General features: G+C 51.4%; 1 protein-coding gene across 2 annotated transcripts in view; it reads left to right on the plus strand.

Moving 5' to 3' along the window:
* COL15A1 (collagen type XV alpha 1 chain) overlaps positions 1-18,565 on the plus strand; it is a 101,326-nt gene that overhangs the window by 28,321 nt on the left and 54,440 nt on the right. For both annotated transcript variants that reach the window (XM_026506149.4, XM_026506150.4), the window contains exons 3-6: positions 7,913-8,460; positions 9,621-9,695; positions 11,211-11,291; positions 17,049-17,196. In XM_026506149.4, coding sequence (XP_026361934.3) covers positions 7,913-8,460; positions 9,621-9,695; positions 11,211-11,291; positions 17,049-17,196 — 852 coding nt within the window. The remainder of the gene's footprint in view (positions 1-7,912; positions 8,461-9,620; positions 9,696-11,210; positions 11,292-17,048; positions 17,197-18,565) is intronic.

Below are 18,565 nucleotides of genomic sequence, written 5' to 3' on the forward strand. Positions count from 1 at the left end.
CCGTCTGATGCCACCTCCCTGTGCCCTCGGGAGGGGCTGCCCAGAGCTGTGCTTAGGAGCCTGGACCAAGGACTTGCGGCACAGGGGCCTCTATCTGGCCCCTTTCCTCAGGCCACGGCACTGGTATTGAGTATTTAGAGGAGGGATTGATGCTGTGGCTCTGTATATAGGGGGGAGGAGGGCTCTGGGGTCTCGGAGCACAGTTGAGCAAGGGCAGGAAGTGGGAGGGTGGGTCTCTTCTTAGATGATTCCACTCTGAGAAGATGGGAATAGAAGGAACAGCATGCGCAGAGACAGAGATGGGGGCGGGGGGAGAATGAAGAGATGAAGCAGAGGGTGTCTTCACTGGAATTTTGACTTGATCCTGTGGGCACTAGGGAGCCATGGAAGGCTTTGGAGCTTGTAAGTAGCATGAATGGATGACTGCTAACCAAGACACCTAGATCATGAGCTTCTTGAGTGCCTGCATTCTAGATTCAGCATCGTATCCCCAGCGTCACACAGGCAGAATATGGCGACTTTATCAACGTTATCAATTCATGGATTGGTAAAGTGGGTTGAGAAATCCCCATTGGAGCTGAAGCTATCATTATGTATTAATGAAGTGAGAGATGAAGACCGAAGTCAGAGTCAGTTCCAGGAGGTATTTGGAAGGCAGTGAAGATGCCTAGAATATGTCTATATGGCTATGGCTCCGAGGGTCCATGTTGTCTGACTCCTTGATGTGCATGTGGGAAAACTGAGGTCAGGGATGGAGAACAGCTTGCTCATGAGCACAGATGGAGTCAGTGGCAGAGCTGGGACTCAACTGAAGGGTCCTGCACCCCCCGCCCCACCCCGGGCCTCTCTCATTGCCCCATGGCTGTGTCCGTGCCTGGAGGGCCCCCTGGGCTGGTGGACCTAGCATCGTGGGAATGGGAGGGAGCTTAGACCTAACTCCAGGTGGTGGACGAGCCCGCACTGAGGTCCCTGCTAGATGTGGAGCCTGAGTCTGCTCTTGCGCACCTTCACTGGGGCCTCAGATTCTGAGCCTGGCACTTCCTGTGCTAGGCATTTTAGATATATTACTTCACTCAAGTTACACGGCTGTCCTATGAGAATAGGTGTTATTATCTGTGGAGAAGTGTGGCCCCCTCCCACGAAGGGCTCCGAGGTTCCTGAGGCCAGAGAGTTCCAGAGTTCCAGCCCCCATCAGCACTGCCCCCTCCGTCTTCCCACCAGCTGTGATCCCCACCCTCCCACTTCCCACCCAGCACAGAGCCATCCCAGGACAAGCCTATGGACCAAGTTGCTGGGCCTGTTTGTCTTGGCTCCCTGGCTTCTCTCCCTTCCCTGGTGGCCGCCCAAGCAGGTGGCCCTCCTGCAGAAGCCAAGGGGAAATCAGCCAGCAGGCCCGGGCGCAGCCCCGAGCATGGGTCACTCCAGGCCAGGGGTCGCTCCCCACCACGCCACGCCAGGGGACACTGCGTTTGGAGGGAGGTAGGGGTTGCTGAGAGCAGAGCTGGGCTGACTTGGGCTTCCTGCAGATTGTAGTTTGGCTCTCTCTGTGGCCAGCCCAGCGGAAACAAGGCCAGTGGCCAGGCTCCTGCGCACTTGTCTTCCCTCACACAGTTGGGGCCTGGGCGGCAGGAGGGCAGGGGGCGGTTAGGGAGGGTTCTCCTTGCCGACTTTGCTTTTTGCTAAGCTTATACCTTTCAGTCAAATCGAATACCAGTCACTACCATTTGCCGAGCATTGGCACTTCCCACCCCTCGTTTCATTTGCTTCCCACATGTGAGATGGGCGGAATATCCCACATCCCGCTAAGTCATCCACCCAAAGACTGCCCACTTGGTAAATGGCAAAGTCTGGATCCGAACCCAGCTCTGTCCAGTGCCAAGAATTCTCCTCTGCAGGTGGCTTCCTCTGCCCACTCTCCAGATGGCCGACCCGCCGCCAGTGCCCGGAGGGGCTGGGGCAGCATGGCAGAATCACACCTCCCCTCTGTCCATCTTTGCCCGGGGCTCATCTGCCACTTCCTGCCTGTGGCTTATAGTCATGGAACTCCCTCTGACCATCTATTTTCCTATCTATAAAACAAGGCGGTTGGATAGATTTGCGATTTTTTTTTTTAAAGCAGAATTCTTTGAGGACTGAAGGATTCCCAGAATTGCCACGTGGAAGCCTGGGCTGGACCAGCCATGGCAGCCCTGGGTTGGTTTAAACCGGCTTCCCGGCCTCTTGGCCTCTGCCTCCAGGTCCCCTGAACCCCCACCTGTCCCCGAAACCGTGGGGACACTACTTGGAAGCCAGCCACTGGCTGCGTGAGAGCTCCGCCCATTTAGTCCCCCTGGAAGGGCACATTCTCCAAAGCTGGAGCAGCCCACCAGAAAGGGGCTTCCCTTCTTCTCAGGAGGGGGGACAGTGGACCTGGAGGAAGAGCTTCAGGGAAGAAGAGAGCAGGGCTGTCAGCAGGGTGCTGTTGGTTTGATTTTGTTTTTATCTTTAAACCGGGAGGGGAGAAGAAGCATCTCAGTGGGGTGTTTGCTTTTATTTCTGTTTCTTGTCTTTTCACTCTTTCTCTCCCCTTTCTTTCCAGAGACAGGCCATATCTGAGGACAAACAAGGAGAGAAGGTTTTATAATTTCTAAAAGGGGATGGAAGGAGTTAATGTCTTTAAAATATGGAAATGTCTTTTTCACACCATGTATATGGTATAAAATTTCAAGTACAAAAGAGTATCTAGAGAAAAGAAAGTCTCTTGTTCCCCACCCACCAGCTCCCTTCCCTGGAGACAATCTCTAGTCCCAGTTTCTTGTGTATCCTTCTAGAAATATTCTAACATATATTTTTAAATATATATAAATATATTTTAAATATATATAAATATGTATTAATATATGTATTTCTAACTGATAATGATTCTGCTCTGTACCCTCTTTTTTGGTCTGTTTTTACCTAATACATCTTGTTGATTATTTTGTATTAGTACCTAAGGAATCACTCTTTTTAAAGGCTACATGGTATATCAAAACTACTATTTATTTAACCATTCCCAGAGATGGACAGTTAGATACATTTTCAACAATGCTGCAATGAATATGCTTGTACGTGCTTTATATTTCACATATGTAACTTTATCTGTTAAAAAATCCATAGAAGTAAATTCCTGGATCAAAGAGCCCATGTACACTTGTAATTTTGATAAATATTGTCAAAGTGCCTCCCACAGACATTGGACCAGGGTATGGTCCCACCAGCAACACATGAGATGGTCTGTTTCCCTGCACCCTTGCCAGTCTAGCGTACTATCTGACATCCTGATGTGTGCCAATCTGAGAGGGAAAATGGTATCTCTTCGTAGCCTTAACTTGTATTTCTCTCCTGAGAGAGGTGGCGTATATTTTCACATGTTTAAGAGCAATTTTAATTTTTTTTATGGTGGAAAGAATTTCCCTATTCTTCTCCCATTTTTCCATGGGGCTATTGCTCTCCTGTTTTCTATGTAAGGTAATTAGTTTGTTGTCTGTGATATATGTAGCAAATATTTTTGCCCAGTTTGGGATTTTATTTGACACCAGTTTGGGAATTTTTGTTGCTATGCAGAACTTGAAAAATTTCGGTGCAGTTAAATTTAACCAGATTTATCAACCTTTTCATGTATGCCTTCTGGGGTTTCTCATACTTAAAATTAATTCCTGTTTTAATGCAAGTTGCAAACTGGAGAGGAAAAGCATTGGATGGAGAATCAGCTCTGAGTTCCTAGCCAGCAATCCCCTCCCTCTTTTAATCTCCCTTTCACCCTTTTTGTAAAATGAGGGGGTTGACTTTAGTCATGCATTCATTTATTCACTCATTCATTCATTCATTCATTCATACATCAGAACTAGGCTGGATACTGGGAACGCAGAGATGAATGGTGTGGTCCTTGTCCTCCTCGTCTAATGGGGAGAGAGCCGAGTGACCCAACAGTGTGCTGAGGGCTATGACAGAGGGTCCCAATGTGTACGGAGAGGGTGTCTAATGCAGCCTCCAGAGGGGACGAGGATGTGGGTGCAGGAGGTGAAGCAAGAGATTTCAGGGGAGGTGAGGCCGGGGCTGAGTCTTGAAGGATGAGGAGTTCTTCTGACAGAGTAACTGGGTGGGGTGAGATGGGGTGGGCGGCAGAGGGGAACATACTTTCTATGGAAGGGGAAGGGCCTGCCACAGCCTGGGGCTCTCCAGGGACTGCCTCAGGGCATGCCCGGGAGCAGGGAGTGCAGCTGCGTCTGGACCACAAAGGCTTCTCAAGCCAGGAGGCAGCATCCCAGCCCTAGACGCTGACTGCAGACCAGACCAGACCCAGGGCCCTGGCTGCACGGCCATAGAAGGCTACTCAGCAGAGTGGTGACTTGATCAGATTTGCTCTTTTGTTGAGGATGGGTAATTTTTTTGCGAAAATGTGAAATATTTTCCATGACATGTTTTATAAACAGTACTGCAATGAATACTTCTCAATATTGCTTAGTTTAAGAAGTAAACATTATCGCTCTAGTTGAAAAGCCCCACAGCCTGCTCCCATAGCTCCTCTCCCTGCCTCCCCTGAATGTTGGTAAGAATATGCTGCTGGTGGGCACAGTGGCCTCTGAAATGTTCTTACCACCACCAAAAAATAAAGATAGTTATGTGATGTTGAGGGAGGTGCTAGCTAAAGCTGTGGTGGTGATCAGATTGCAATTTAGCAATATATCCAATCGACACATTGTAATATTTAAAAAAAAGCGTCAGACGAGTCGACGCAGCACACCAACACTGATCCGAGGTTTAGAGACATGCACGGTGGTGGCACGTTCTGTGACAGGCATGTCCGTGCTCATGTAGTAAACATATGAAGTCATGCATGGGCGTGTGCATACCACAGGCCTCAGAGAGGCCACCTTTGGGACGTGGCCGGGGGAGTAGGACTGGAGAGCGTCAGAGAGCTTCTGCCACATCAGTACTTTCTCCAGCAGAGGGGTGGACACGTGCCTGTTCTTCATCGTATTCCTCAGAAATTAGTGAAAAATATATTCTGTTTAACCCAGTATTTCCCCCAATTATCATTTCCACGTGTAACCCATATACCATGATTAATGAGATATCTTCCATTCCTTTGTCCAAAGGAAGGCTTTGAAATCCAGTTCGTATGTTACACTTGTGGCCCAGCTCGGGTGGGACGACCCACATTTCAAGTGCTCGACAGCCATGCTTGGCAAGTGGCTGCCGTGCTGGACAGGGTGGGGTGAACACATCTCGGGTAGGGATTGTATCAGGGGCCCTCTGAGATTCCTTTCAGAACCTGAACGTCAAAGATGGTGATGATGATGGTGATGGTTCCCACCATGATTGAGCAATGCTGCATCTCCTACTATTTCATTTAATCCTCTCATTTAATTACTCCTGTCTAAAATCATGGCAAAATATAGGGGTGCCTGGGTCGGGTAAGTGTCTGCCTTTGGCTCAGGTCATGATCCCAAGATCCTGGGATGGAGCCTCATGTTGGGCTCCCTGCTCAGTGGGGAGCCTGCTTCTCCCTCTCTCCCCTGCTTGTGCTCGCTCTCTCTCTCAAATAAATCAATAACATCTTTTAAAAAATGGAATAAAATCATGGCAAAATATAAATACTTAAAATTGACCATTTTAACATTTAATATGTGCCTCCTATTATCATTTATGCTTTTTGGTAGGTCCTAAATATTTTGTACTAATTTTGTGACACACACATACACACGCAGGCTGGCTGCTGACGTTGTGCAGCCTTCTCTGGGGGACCGGGGGTGGGGCACTGGAGTCAGGGCATCTCTCTCTCTCCCATCCTCCAGGGAAGTTTGAGTTGCTGGGCCACCCAGAATTCAGTTGTACGCTCGCACTGCTAAAGGGGCATTGGCACGGCAGACTGACGGGTCGAGCTCCCTCCAGAACCCCTGGGAGGGAGCCCCCGTCTTAAGAGACTGAGGCAGTGAACCAGCCTGAGGTCAGACCAGTCATGGCTTGAAAACATCTGCCATTTACTGTGTCACCTCAGGGAGTCACTCCATCTTCCCGAGCATTCATTCTTCATCTGTAGGATGGGAGAGTGGCAGTTAATCCCGGGGCTGCAGTGAGAACTAAGTAAAATCATGTATGAAAAACCTGGACATTTTTATTCTGTGTGGGGGGCTCAGAACACAGAGGCAGAGTGTCCAGGCCTCTCTCTCCTTGTCAGCACAGTGTGGTCAGCGACCCCTGTCCGTCAAACTCTTGGGCTTGCTGAGTGGATGTAATCAAAGGGAAGAGTAGTGAATGGTTATTGCATCACCACCATATTTACCAGGGTTATACGGATGGTCTCCTTTACTCATTTTCATGGGGCCCATATCATAGGGGGAGACACAGCCTTGGAGCAGTGAAATGACTCACCCAAGGTCACACGGCTAATTAGTTATCAGACAGGGACAAGTTGGTAAACTGAAAGGCAGTCTGGATTTGTCAGATGGGGCTTTACTCGCAGTGCCCTTGAATGGCTTGGGTCTTCTCTGGAGACAAACCCAAGTCCCCTGCGGTCACTCAGGCTCTCAGGGTCCTCTGGCCTTTGGCTGTAGCCCAGGCAGTCCCCAGGGGTCTGCTCTGCTCCTTGGTCTCTGGGGAAGGACCCTGATCAATTCTGACCCTCACTGACTCCAGCCCTCCTCATTGGGCTGAGTCCTCAGAATCTGGCTTCACTTCTGAGGCCAAGGTGTCCTGTGTATCCATTGTTCTGCCTGCAGGGGTCCTGTCCACCTGTCCCCAAGAGCTGCCTTCCTGTCTCACTGCTGGCATCGTGGGCATTTCCTTGGGAATGTGTGCCCATCACAGCAAGCGAGCCCAAAGCCTGCTCCCAGGGCACCAGGGTTGGGCAGATCAAGGCTACCGAGCCTGGGTGCCTTTCTAGGCCTCCACAAAGGAGCCCTAGGATTTCAGCCAGATAAGAGCTCAGACTCTGGGGTCAATGCTCTGGCTTTGAACCAGGGCAAATTTCTTCACTTCTCCTTGAAGTAAAATGAGGCTAAGGGTACAGAGTTGTTGTAAGGATTAGATGAGCTAATGTATGTGAAAAGTTTAGAGCAGAGCCCTGCACAGAAGAACTCAGGGAAAGTCCATCATGATGATGATGTGAATTTCAACTGCCCTGAGGTCTGGGAACATTTCACCTTGTCCCAGCTTTCCCCCATACCCTGGGGCACTTCAACAGTAGACCTCATTTAAAACAAACAAAACAAACCTACCCAGTTTTATAGAAAGAAACGGGGAACAATCTGTAAATGGGTGGGAGAACGTTATATAGTCTGCGAACATTCTAGGACATACTTAAAAATGTTTTCCAAACTGCAGGTCAGGACTTTTTAGTGGGTAATGAAATCAATTTAGTGGATCATTGCCAGCAGGCTTTTAAAGATTCTGTTCGTTCATTTGAGGGGAGTGGACAGAAGGAGAGGGAGAGAATCCTAAGCAGACTCCCTGCCGAGCATGGAACCCAATCGGGGGCTCAGTCTCACGATGCTGAGGTCATGACCTGAGCCAAAACCAAGAGTCTGACGCTTAACTGACTGAGCCACCCAGGCGCCCCTCCGGCATGCTTTTAGTAAAATAAAAGAGGAAAAGAATTCCCAGAAGGAAAATATCAGAGTGCCTGGTGAGTATTGAAAGTAAATAATGTTTTATGGAACATTGTCTTGGTGTTACAGATGCATGTTTATTGAAATGGGCATGTTGGGCTGCAATATAAATGCGTTTCTCATTGTGGGTCATTGTCAAAAAAGCTTGAAAACCAGTAATTAAGGAATTACGGTGGGATTTCCAAGGGATCCCATTTCACTCGGGACTTTTTCTTTCTTTCCCATTTCCAAGCATAGTAGAATATATGTGTGAGCCGTGGCCTCTGTCTCCCTCTCTGCAGAGTCGGCTTCCCACGGCCACCTGGACCTCACGGAGCTCATCGGTGTCCCATTGCCCTCCTCCGTGTCCTTCGTCACGGGCTATGGTGGCTTCCCAGCCTACAGCTTCGGGCCTGGTGCCAACGTCGGCCGCCCAGCCAGGACCCTCATCCCACCCACCTTCTTCAGAGACTTTGCCATCAGCGTCACGGTGAAGCCCAGCAGCGACAGAGGCGGTGTGCTTTTTGCTATCACTGATGCCTTCCAGAAGGTCATCTATCTGGGCCTGCGGCTCTCGGGCGTGGAGGATGGCCGCCAGCGGGTCATCCTCTATTACACAGAACCAGGCTCCCACGTGTCCCACGAGGCTGCTGCCTTCCTGGTGCCCGTGATGACCCACAGGTGGAACCGCTTTTCGGTGATCATCCAGGGCGAGGAGGTGACCCTCCTCGTGGACTGCGAGGAGCACAGCCACGTCCCCTTCCAGCGCTCCTCCCGGGCCTTGGCTTTTGAGCCCAGTGCGGGAATCTTCGTGGGCAATGCAGGAGCCACGGGGCTGGAGAGATTCACCGTGAGTCCAAGCCCTGCAGTTCGGGGAGGCCCCTGGACGCCGGGCAATCAACACAAGCAATTGTTTTTATTATTTTGTTCTTATAGCTCAAAGAGGCATGTGTGTGGGGTGGGAAGAGCACTAGTCCTGGAGCCCAAAACCTAGATTCCAGTCCTGTTTCCAATTGAGCCTGATGACGTCAGAGCGTGGATTCTCTGATCCTTTCTGGGTCTTCTTATCTGTACGTGAGGATGAGAAAACCTAGGCCATGGAGTGGTAGAGTCAAGTGGGATGGTCTGAGTGAAAGCTCTGTGTGCATTTTAAGACATTATAAAGAGAGGAAGGGTTATTATTTCTTCAGCAATTGTTTACCTTTGGAGAGGAGTGCCACGTGCATACAAGTAATTTCTGCAAAGGTGGAGGACGCTAGAAGGCCAGAGGGAGAAGTCGTTTCTCTCTCTCCTTTTGGACGATGTGCCCTAAAAAAAACAGCAGAAAACTAACTTTCCTGTCAAAACAGGCTTTTATGCATGTTTAAGCCATTCTAAGAACATCCCTGTTACTGTGGTTATGCATCTCGTCAGCACACATACTTACTGATACCTTAGCTAGCTGATAAAAGATGGTACCCTGGGGCAGAGTTTGGTTTGCTTGTAGTACAGTGGGAGACCGTGCGTGAATCTGAAGAAGTTAAAATCCAGTTACAATTTTTCCACACTCACTTTGGGAGCGTCATGGAGAATGAACTGTCAGGGGTGGAGAGAGGGGGCGGGAGGGGAGGCGGGGAGGCTGGCTGGCCGCTCTTCTTCACACGAGGCCTGCCAGCCAAGGAGCTTCGAGCTACAGGGGAAAGGCACTTTCTGGGAGAGGGGAGACGGGCATCCTAGGGCCTGCCACTGACAGGCTGGGGACGTGGGACCGGTTAGAGGCCGCTGGGAATCTGTCTCCAGGGGCTTCTCCAGCTAGCAGAGCTCACATTACAGTGGCCTGGGGAGAGTCCCCCGAAACGAGAGCGGTCCAGGAGCTGGCTTGTTCCACTGTCGTGGCCACAGGCAGCACATTCTCATACCTGCCCTCTCACTTGGTGGTGTGGTCTCCGGGACAAGAACAATCATGCTTGCCACTAGTGGTTGTGCCGTGGACGAGCAAGTGGTGGCTTCTGACCCTGTGCTTTTCCCCAGGGCTCCATACAGCAGCTCATGGTCCACCCTGACCCCAGGATCCCCGAGGAGATGTGTGAAGCCGAAGAAGCCTCGGTGAGCCCCCATCTCCCCTGCCCTCGGCCAGGGAGGGCTGGACGCCCAGGCATTTCCTCTTCCCCAACGTCACAGAGTCTCTAAAATTTCTCAACTTGTCAAGCGCTGCCTCAAGTCCTATTTTGGGCTTTTTGGCTTAATTTTTTTTTTTTTTTAAGAGCTCCAGTCATCTCTTTTGTGGGGGGTGGGGGTTGGGGGTGGGTGGCGTTTCTTCTAAGGTGTTAGGTTCTTCTGTGGCTGTGGCAGTCAGTGGCCTGGTTTCCAGACTTCCTGCCAAGAAAGGGTGTCAGGATTCTAAAATCAAAGTTAAAACTCTAAGACATGAGTGTAAATTCCTATAAAAACGAACCTAAATTTAGCTTTTAGGCTTGGCAAAGGAATCTGTTCCTAAGTTGGGGATGGAGTGGTAGGCAGGGAAGAAAGATGGGTCCTTCCACGCCCCCCTTCCCTTCTGCCTCCCTCCCTCCCCCCAGGATCTACTGAATCCCTGCTAGGTGACAGTCCTGGAGGATGCTGGACATAATCAGATACTTTGGCAACTGTCTCTGCCCTCAAGCTGTTCACGCACACCTACACGCCCAGAGGCAGTGACAGAGCCAGGGGTGACTGGAACTTGGGAGGTCTTCAAACCCAAGCTCTCTGGGTTGGGTGGGGGCACAAGGGTGAAAGAAGAGGAACCAGAGTTAGGTGAGGGAGGAGCTGATACCTGACCAATGACAAGCCAGTATCAGCCAGGTGAGGAAGAAAAGGCCTTTCAGGCAGAAGCCTTAGCTTGATGCAACAAGTCAGAGGTGAGCATAGCTTGCCATATTCCTAGCACATCTGTTTCTCTTTCGGGGGGTGTCAATCCCAAAGCAAAGAGTAAATTGATTTCATTTATTTAGAAAAAAAATGCTGCCCATTTAGTGGGAACGCCCTTCAGAGATGGAATTTGGCTCTGTAAGAATGTTTGCTCTCCCTGAGGCCATGTCCTATGAAGCTGGGAGAAAGGGAAACCTTACGTATATTCATTCCCTTCCCTCTGCATTGCTGTTGGTACTGGAAAAGTAGAAGCTGCCCGAGAGTCCTAGAATAAGGTATTATTTACAAAATGATGGCCCCCAGGCTCCCTGGCTGACATCAGACAGCTTATTATGAAGATAAGGTAGCAATAGGAAGACATTCTCCAAACATCACGGTTCTCCAGCGTAACATTCCTATAACAGCCATGCACATGGCAGTGCCTTTGGCAGAGATTGAAGGGACCTGGACAAAATGAAAGTAGGCATGGTAGAGAGACTGTATGTTGACTGTAGTTTTTTGTCCACATGCACAATAAAGTATGGAAGGAACAGCAAAAAGAATAGCCACTGTAGATGTGTTCTCTCTCAGTTCCTCTCTCTGGCTTTGTCCATCTCTTTCTCTCTTACACACACACACACACACACACACACACACACACACACACACGCAGTTTCTCCAAAGGAGTGACCGTCTGTGATTTCCCCTCTGCTGGCATGATTTGTCTCCACACAGGCGTCAGGAGAGGCCAGCGGGCTTCAGGAGACAGAGGGAGTCGCTGAGACCCTGGAAGCTGTCACCTACACTCAAGCCCCGGTGAGTACTGGCTGCCGCAGTCTACCTCCTCGCCGGCTTTTAGGGGCCCAGAGTTAATGGAGCGTGCCCGGGCCTGACATCTCTGTTCTTAGATCTGCAGCTTCAACTGTGGGCTCACGTGGGGGGGTCAGGAAAGTCCTGGCCAGGGGCATTTGGCCACAGCCCCAGTGCCCTGGAATGCCTGTTATCTCCGGGCCACCTTGTGCTGTGGCCACAAGAGGACTGTCCAAGGCAAACGTTGTGCTCTCCTGCCTCCAGGCTCTGTGGGCTTAGGTAGCATACTCAGCCTCTCCGAGCCTCAGCGACTCCTCCATAAAATGCAAATCAGAGTCCTGTCTCGAGGGGGTGTTGGGAGGGTCACATGAAGCAGTGCAGAGTCAGGGCTCAGCCGGTGTCTGGCATGAGGGAAGTGGCCCTGAATGGTGGCTGGTGTCACATTTGCTCTGGATTGTGGGCTCTGGGAAAGAAGCCAGGGCCCCCACTCCTGGGAGATGCAGAGTCTTCCCAGGAGCTCCCTTCTGGCCCCATGGGAAAGGCGGCTATCCTTGCAGCGGGTATCCTCCTCCCTCCTGGGAATGTACTCTGTGGCCCAGACAAGGAAGTGGTTTTGAAAACACTGAGTCAGACTGTGGGGACAGCAGGAGCCCATTTTTAATGAAAACAGCCAGCAGTGTCTGAGTCATTGAACACAGAAGCCCAGCAATCTCGTCGACCAGTCTAGCACATTTTACAGACTCATCTCTGATAAAAGAAAGCAAGGAGATGGGGATAAGGCAGAGGCTATAGACCCCTGGTGACAAGAGGTTTGGGTGGGGCAGAACAGAACCGTAGTCTGTTAGTGCCGGGCAGAGGGGAGGGGCGCTTAAAGTTCCCCTCTCTCTGTACAGAGGTATATGGAAAACTGCCCTTTGTACAGATGGGCAAACTGAGGTCCAGACCGGGGAGGAGTCTGGCCCTTGGGTGCCTGGGCAGAGCGAGGCTAGAGCACGGGTTCAGGGTTCAGGCCACAGCCCTGTGCTTCTGGCCTGGGCCATGCTGCAGAGGCTCATCCCTAGGATCACAGCCAGTTCTGGGGCAGCCGAGATGGAAGAGGCAAGGGTTCAAGGTGGCCTGGGCGGTGATGGGGATGCTGGCTGCTCTGGGCAGTGTTGTAACCCTGTGTGCCACAGCTCTGGTCCCCCCCACACCCCCCTGCTGGTTGGTGTGTCCAGGGCACCTGCAGCGGGGCACAGAGCAGTGGTCCCTTGGGCCTTCTTGCCTGATGCTGCCCCCCAGTGCACTAGTTCACAGCTAGGCATGAGGCCAGCCCAGGCAGAGATGTCAGTAACATGTGGTGGCCTTGCGAGAGGGGCGGGAGCGGGGAGTGAGTTTTGAGAGCATGAGATGATCATGGCGGCAGAGACTGGTCAGGGAGGGCTTTCTGGTGGAAGAGGCCTTGAAGCTGCGCAGCTGTGGACAGGTGTCAAAAAAGGGAAGGGGTGGAAGAGGACCGGCATTTCTCGATACCCGCTGTGGGCCTGGTGCTTGTGTATACGTGACTTGATTTAATCCTTGCAACAACCTTGCATGGGAGGTGGTGGCAGACGCTCAGGGAACAGGGTGGCTTTGCCAGGTCAGGCAGTGGTGATGTCAGGACCTCGGGCCATAGTGCCGCAGGCGCGGGGTAGGTGGTATGCAAGCACGCTGCAGCTGGGAGGAAGTAAGGAATACATGCCTCAAGGGTCTGGAGAAGAGAAAAGTCATTTGAGGGACTCAGTGGCCCCTGGGGCCCTGCCGAACACTTTCCTTCCTAGACTTCCCAGCCCCCCTGTCCTCAGTGGTATTAAGAGAACTGGAGCACACCAGAGTCCCACCAGGGTGGCTCAACTCCGCCCCTTACTGGCTGTTGGCCATGAGCATGCCTACATCCCAGACTGGTGTGAGTTACATGGCCCTGTGACCACGGCAGCCCTCGGTGCGTGGTGGCGGGTGTCGCTCTTAACTGATAAGTTTATTGTGCTAGAGTGCCCCGTTCTTCTTGGGACCCCCTTCCCACCACCTGCTTCCTGGTTGGCTGGTGACTAGGGCTGCAGGACATGCCAAACCGCTGTGGTTGCCCTTAGTCCTTAACAGAATTCTCTCTGGGCTGTGGGTCCTGATGCGAACTGGTCTGTTCCTGGTATCGGAGTCCTGTCCCTGTCCGCAGGCTGCCGGCTTGGCTCCTACGGAGCATGCACTTCCTTTGCTGTTTACTGGGTGTGCTTTTCCAGTCATTCCTCAGAGGAGGCACTGAGGCACAGAGGAGGGAAGAGCTTTGTCCCCAGGGCTGCCCAGCCTGGAGGTGGCCGAGCCAGGTCTCCAGCTCAGGTCTAGGGAGCTGTCAGTCACGTCACCATCTCCTGGAAGAGCTCCATGGCTCCCCTCCATGGCCACCCCTCCAGCATGGGGGAATTTGCCTCTTCTCACAGATGTTCCCCTCCCATCTCTGTCTGGCTTCTCTCTTGGAATGAATCTCACTTCCCTGTCCTCACCCCTTCCAACCTGCCACCCCACAAGACACAAGCCATGACCAGCAGACTGAATCATGGGCTGCCTGAGCCGTCAGGGACTTAAAAAGCCAGCCCTCCTCACCTCCTTCCCCATTTAGGGCAGGAGTCCCTGCTACCCCACGCTTCCCCCTAAGTCAGCTTCTGCTGACACACCTTTCCATTTCTGGAAAGTTCTATCATGCTTAGTTAGAATTAATGTTCCTGTGGTTCTCAGCCCTGGCTGTGCATCAAAATTGCGAGTGTGTCTTGGCGGGTGGTGGTGGGGCAGTGGTGGGGGGACAGTTGCCTCTGGGCTGCATACCTGGACATTCAGATTCTGGGGGTCTGGAGTGAGGTCCAAGACAGTGTAGTTATGAGAGCTCTGCAGGTGATTCTGATCCACAGGCAGGACCTCTCTTCCAGCCACACCTAAATGCTCACAGTTTTCCCAGGCTCTGTAAACATTTGTAACCTGTTCGTCCAGGCCTTGGTCCCGGTGGTCTGTTCGCCTGGAGGGCCCTGCCTGCACCCCCCACCCTACCTGGCCAATTCCTAACTTCTCCTTCAGGATGCTGCACTCTGCTCTCACCTCTGCTGTCCCACGTGTCACCTTCAACCACACTATATCTGAGTCTGGGTGTCCCTGTAGTCCAACAATGTAAGGGTAGACACCCTGTCTTATTTCTTCATTTCTGTATCCCTGGGCGTCAGCTAAGGACCTGGCACGTAATAGGGCCTCAGGAAATACATGTGGAATGAATAACTCTGTGAATGAGACAGAGACTCAGCAAACCTCTACGTTTTTAATACAAAGTCCTGAGACTCGACAGTCCCATTTCGTCATCGGCCACGCAGGTTCCGCATCCACACTAACCCCTGAAAACCAACGGCCACCTGTTGGAGGCAGGACCCCTGGCCTGAACCACCATGGGTCACCTTACCAGATTCACGCTGTGCCTTGAATAGGGGTTTGTAGCGGACTTCTTGGGAGTTTGACAAAAGAGGGTTTTGGCGGACAGGCTGGAGTCAGTGATTTCATGTAACAGAACCTTTGCCGTCTTGAACCGAGCTCAGCCCATGTTACCTGGCTTTCCCATTTCCCATACCCCTGCCTGCCCTGCCTGCCTTGTCCCGAAGCTCAAGTCCCTTACAGAGCAACCTGGCTTCCTGCTACCAGCAGGGACAGCCTCAGAGCGCCACGGCAGAGCGCCCCTGCTCCTCAGAGGGGGAGGAGAGGAGCTGCCTGGGGGGAGCTCTTACCACCCTGCTGGGGAGGAGCGGGAAAGCCCCCGTGGAGTTCTTCACAGCTTCCTGGTGGTGGCAGCGCTGGCTCTCTGCTCCCACTGCCCACCCTGGTTCCAGCCTCCCCGGGCCTCTGTAGTGCAGCCTCCTGGTCTCCGGACCAAAACCTCAACTCCCAACCCTCAAATCCATGCTCATATTAGTGCCAGAGTGAACTCCCCAAAGCATACACTTCTCTTGAGCCTGATACCCATGAAGGCCCCAGGTCCAAGGCCAGACTTCTCACCCAAGAACCGGCCTCCCCGCTCTCCTGCCTCCCCTGGCTGCGTCCCCCTGCTTCCCTCCCCAAGCCCTCAAACCCTCGCCAGGTGCAGGGAGCCAGGCCCTGACAGTGCTGTGTCCCTTCTTAGCTGGTGCCTCCCTCCATCCCTGCCTTCTGTACTGTAACTCTCCTCAGTCTTTAAGGCCCAACTTCTTGGAGGATTCCACTCCTGCTTCTACCCTGGAGATTTTACAGTACGATAACCTATATTTTATTTTTGATACATAAATATTCCATACTCGTTATTGGAAAAACTGCAATTGCAGATAAGATAAAGCAATCACCTTTAATACCAACACCCAGAGAAAGGCACCATTGAGGGGTTGTTCTTTCTCAAACATTTAAAATTCCAGTGATATAGATAATAGCTACCATGCATGGGGTCATACTGTGGGCCTGGCTCTGTGCCAAGCACCTCCACGTGCTTTCTGCCCTGTGAGTAGTCACTCTTGTCCCATTGTACAAAGGAGGAAGGTTATGTGACTTGCCCAACGAAACGTAGCCAGTAAGTGGAGCACAGAGATTTGACCTAAATTTGATTTAAGAACTGAACCATTGAATCTGAAGTCATGGTGCCTGTAAGAATCCCCTTCGTTCTGATGGACCAGAGATTCACCGTTCGTACACTAGATTCTGACATTAAGGAAACAACCTTCTGTTATTAATCAGGATAGGCAAGTCATGCTACCATAACAGATCAGCCCTAAAAGTCTCAGTGGCTGAGTTGTTTCTTATTCATACCACAGGTCCAACACTGGTCAGCAGATCCTTCCATTCACCACGACTCCTTGAGCTCAGAAAGGGATGAGACTGTCTGAACATCCCCAAGCCCTGGGCTTAGGAACTGCTACCTGATCCTGGGTCTAGGGATGGTGTCATGACCTTTGTGGCCCCCCCATCAGGATTTCTGCCTAGATCTTTTTTTTTTATATAAAGATTTTATTTATTTATTCGATAGAGATAGAGACAGCCAGCGAGAGAGGGAACACAAGCAGGGGGAGTGGGAGAGGAAGAAGCAGTCTCATAGCAGAAGAGCCTGATGTGGGGCTCGATCCCATAATGCCGGGATCACGCCCTGAGCTGAAGGCAGACGCTTAACCGCTGTGCCACCCAGGCGCCCCTGGATTTCTGCCTAGATCTTGAAGCTGCTCTATGTTTCCAGCTATTGGGGCGTTTTGTCTGTTCATTTTTCTCTACTCGGTAAAGTTAGTTAAGACACCAACTGCTTTTGGAAAAGCTGCCCAGATCCTGAAGTTTCCTTGGAAGTCACACCCGTCTTATATTTCATGGGCATGCAGTACACATCTGGGATTGGATTTGTATAGTTTTTACTGGGGACAGCCTGGCTCATTCATTTGTTTACTCATTCATTCCCTCATCTAAGAGGTCTTTATTGGGCACCTCGCCTGGGCTGGGCTGGGATGCAGGGTCCTTGTGCTCAAGCTTCTGCCAAGATGAGCAGAATCTTCCTGTACACAGAGCAGAATTTCATTAGCCCATCATGTGCCTTTCTCAGGGGCTGGGAGGTTCAGTGATGGCCTACGTATATAATAGACAGGTCCACACGTTTTCCTGGCTTTGTTCAGCATGTCGTGGATGTGTTATCTCCTCCAATGAAAACCACCGCCGTTTTTTCTGCTTTCCTCCCAAGTAAATCCTTTTGGCTCTCGTTTTTCCTCCCATCAGTCTAAAGAAGCAAAAGTTGAACCCATAAACACACCTCCAACTCCATCACCTCCTTCCGAGGATACAGAGCTTTCTGGTGAGCCTGTACCCGAGGGGACTCCGGAAACCACCAACCTGAGTGTCACCGTGCACGGCAGCCCCGAGCAAGGCAAGTCCCCAATGCGCCATCACCCCCAGTGCTCTTTTATGAAGGGATTCCTGTGCGCCCACCCGCGCTATGCATGCCATTTAACCTTCCCCTTGGTCCGTCGAGGGAGGAATTATAACCATCCTTGTTTTATAGACAAGATGGGGAAATCAAGTCACAGAGAAGTTAGGTTACCTAGCTGTGGCTCTTTGGCTTGTAAATGGCAGAGCTGCATTTGAGCTTGGATACTTGCACATTTTTTTAAAAGATGTTATTTATTTATTTGAGAGAGAGAGAGAGTGTGTGTGTGCGTGCAAGAGGGGGGAGGGGCAGAGGCAGAGGGAGAAGCAGACTCCCTGTTGAGCGGGGAGCCTGATGTGGGGCTGGATCCCAGGACCCTGAGATCATGACCTGAGCCAAAGTCAGGCCCTTAACCGACTGAGCCACCCAGGCGCCCCTGATACTTGAACTTTTAACCCCCAGACTCTGGAAGGGCTTGAGTTCCAACAGAAAAGCTTGCAGTAATTGTTGCTGTTAATTAAGTACCTACTGTGTGCCGAGTGTTCACATACTTCATCTCCAACCCTGACAGTCCATCTCCCGCTTGGTATTATTGGCTAGTATATTATGGGTGGAAAAACTGATGCTTGGAAAGGTAAGTGACATGCCCACAGTCACACAGCTAGTGAGTGGTAAGACGGACCCTCTGCCCAGGCCCGACTCCAGAAGCCCCACCCTTTCCAGCTTCGGGTGCAAACTCCTGACTCTCAGAGGATAGGCTCAGGTCATCAGAATTCCTGTGGGGCACACATGGGAAACTGGTGGCCAGAGAGAGACAGGCAGGCACTCACCGGTCAGCAGCAGGCCTGGGCGAGTGCTGGCCTCCTGGCAACCCATCCAGGGCCTCACCGCTGACCCTTGTCCCCTGATGTATACAGAGGACACTGGTCAAAACCAAAGATCTGTTGTGACCCCCCTGGCAGCAGCGTGATACGTGTCCAAGGCCTGAGACGGGTCTGCACTTCCCACCCTTTATCAGAGGGGCATCTGCTTCAGACTGAGGTTACTGCCCGTGCCAGGGTGCCCACATGTAGGGCAGAAAACAAGGGCAGAAACCCATGTTGCCTGCAGAAAAGATTGGTGGGGAAGTTGTCTTTCACGTATATATACTGCCCTGATATTGGGGATGCAGAAGATGTGATGACCCAGGGACGGACTCATGCTATACTTCACGAGAAAAGCAGATTTCAAAACTCTATGTGTGTTGTAACCCCAACTTTGAATATATTATTTCTATCTTTTTATATATAGCCATGTAGAGCAGTGTGTGTGTGTGTGTGTGTGTGTGTGTGTGTGTGTGTGTGTCAGAGTAATAGACAACAAAATGTTC

Source organism: Ursus arctos, unplaced genomic scaffold, assembly GCF_023065955.2.
Source record: "Ursus arctos isolate Adak ecotype North America unplaced genomic scaffold, UrsArc2.0 scaffold_18, whole genome shotgun sequence".
Taxonomy (NCBI): Eukaryota; Metazoa; Chordata; class Mammalia; order Carnivora; family Ursidae; genus Ursus; species Ursus arctos.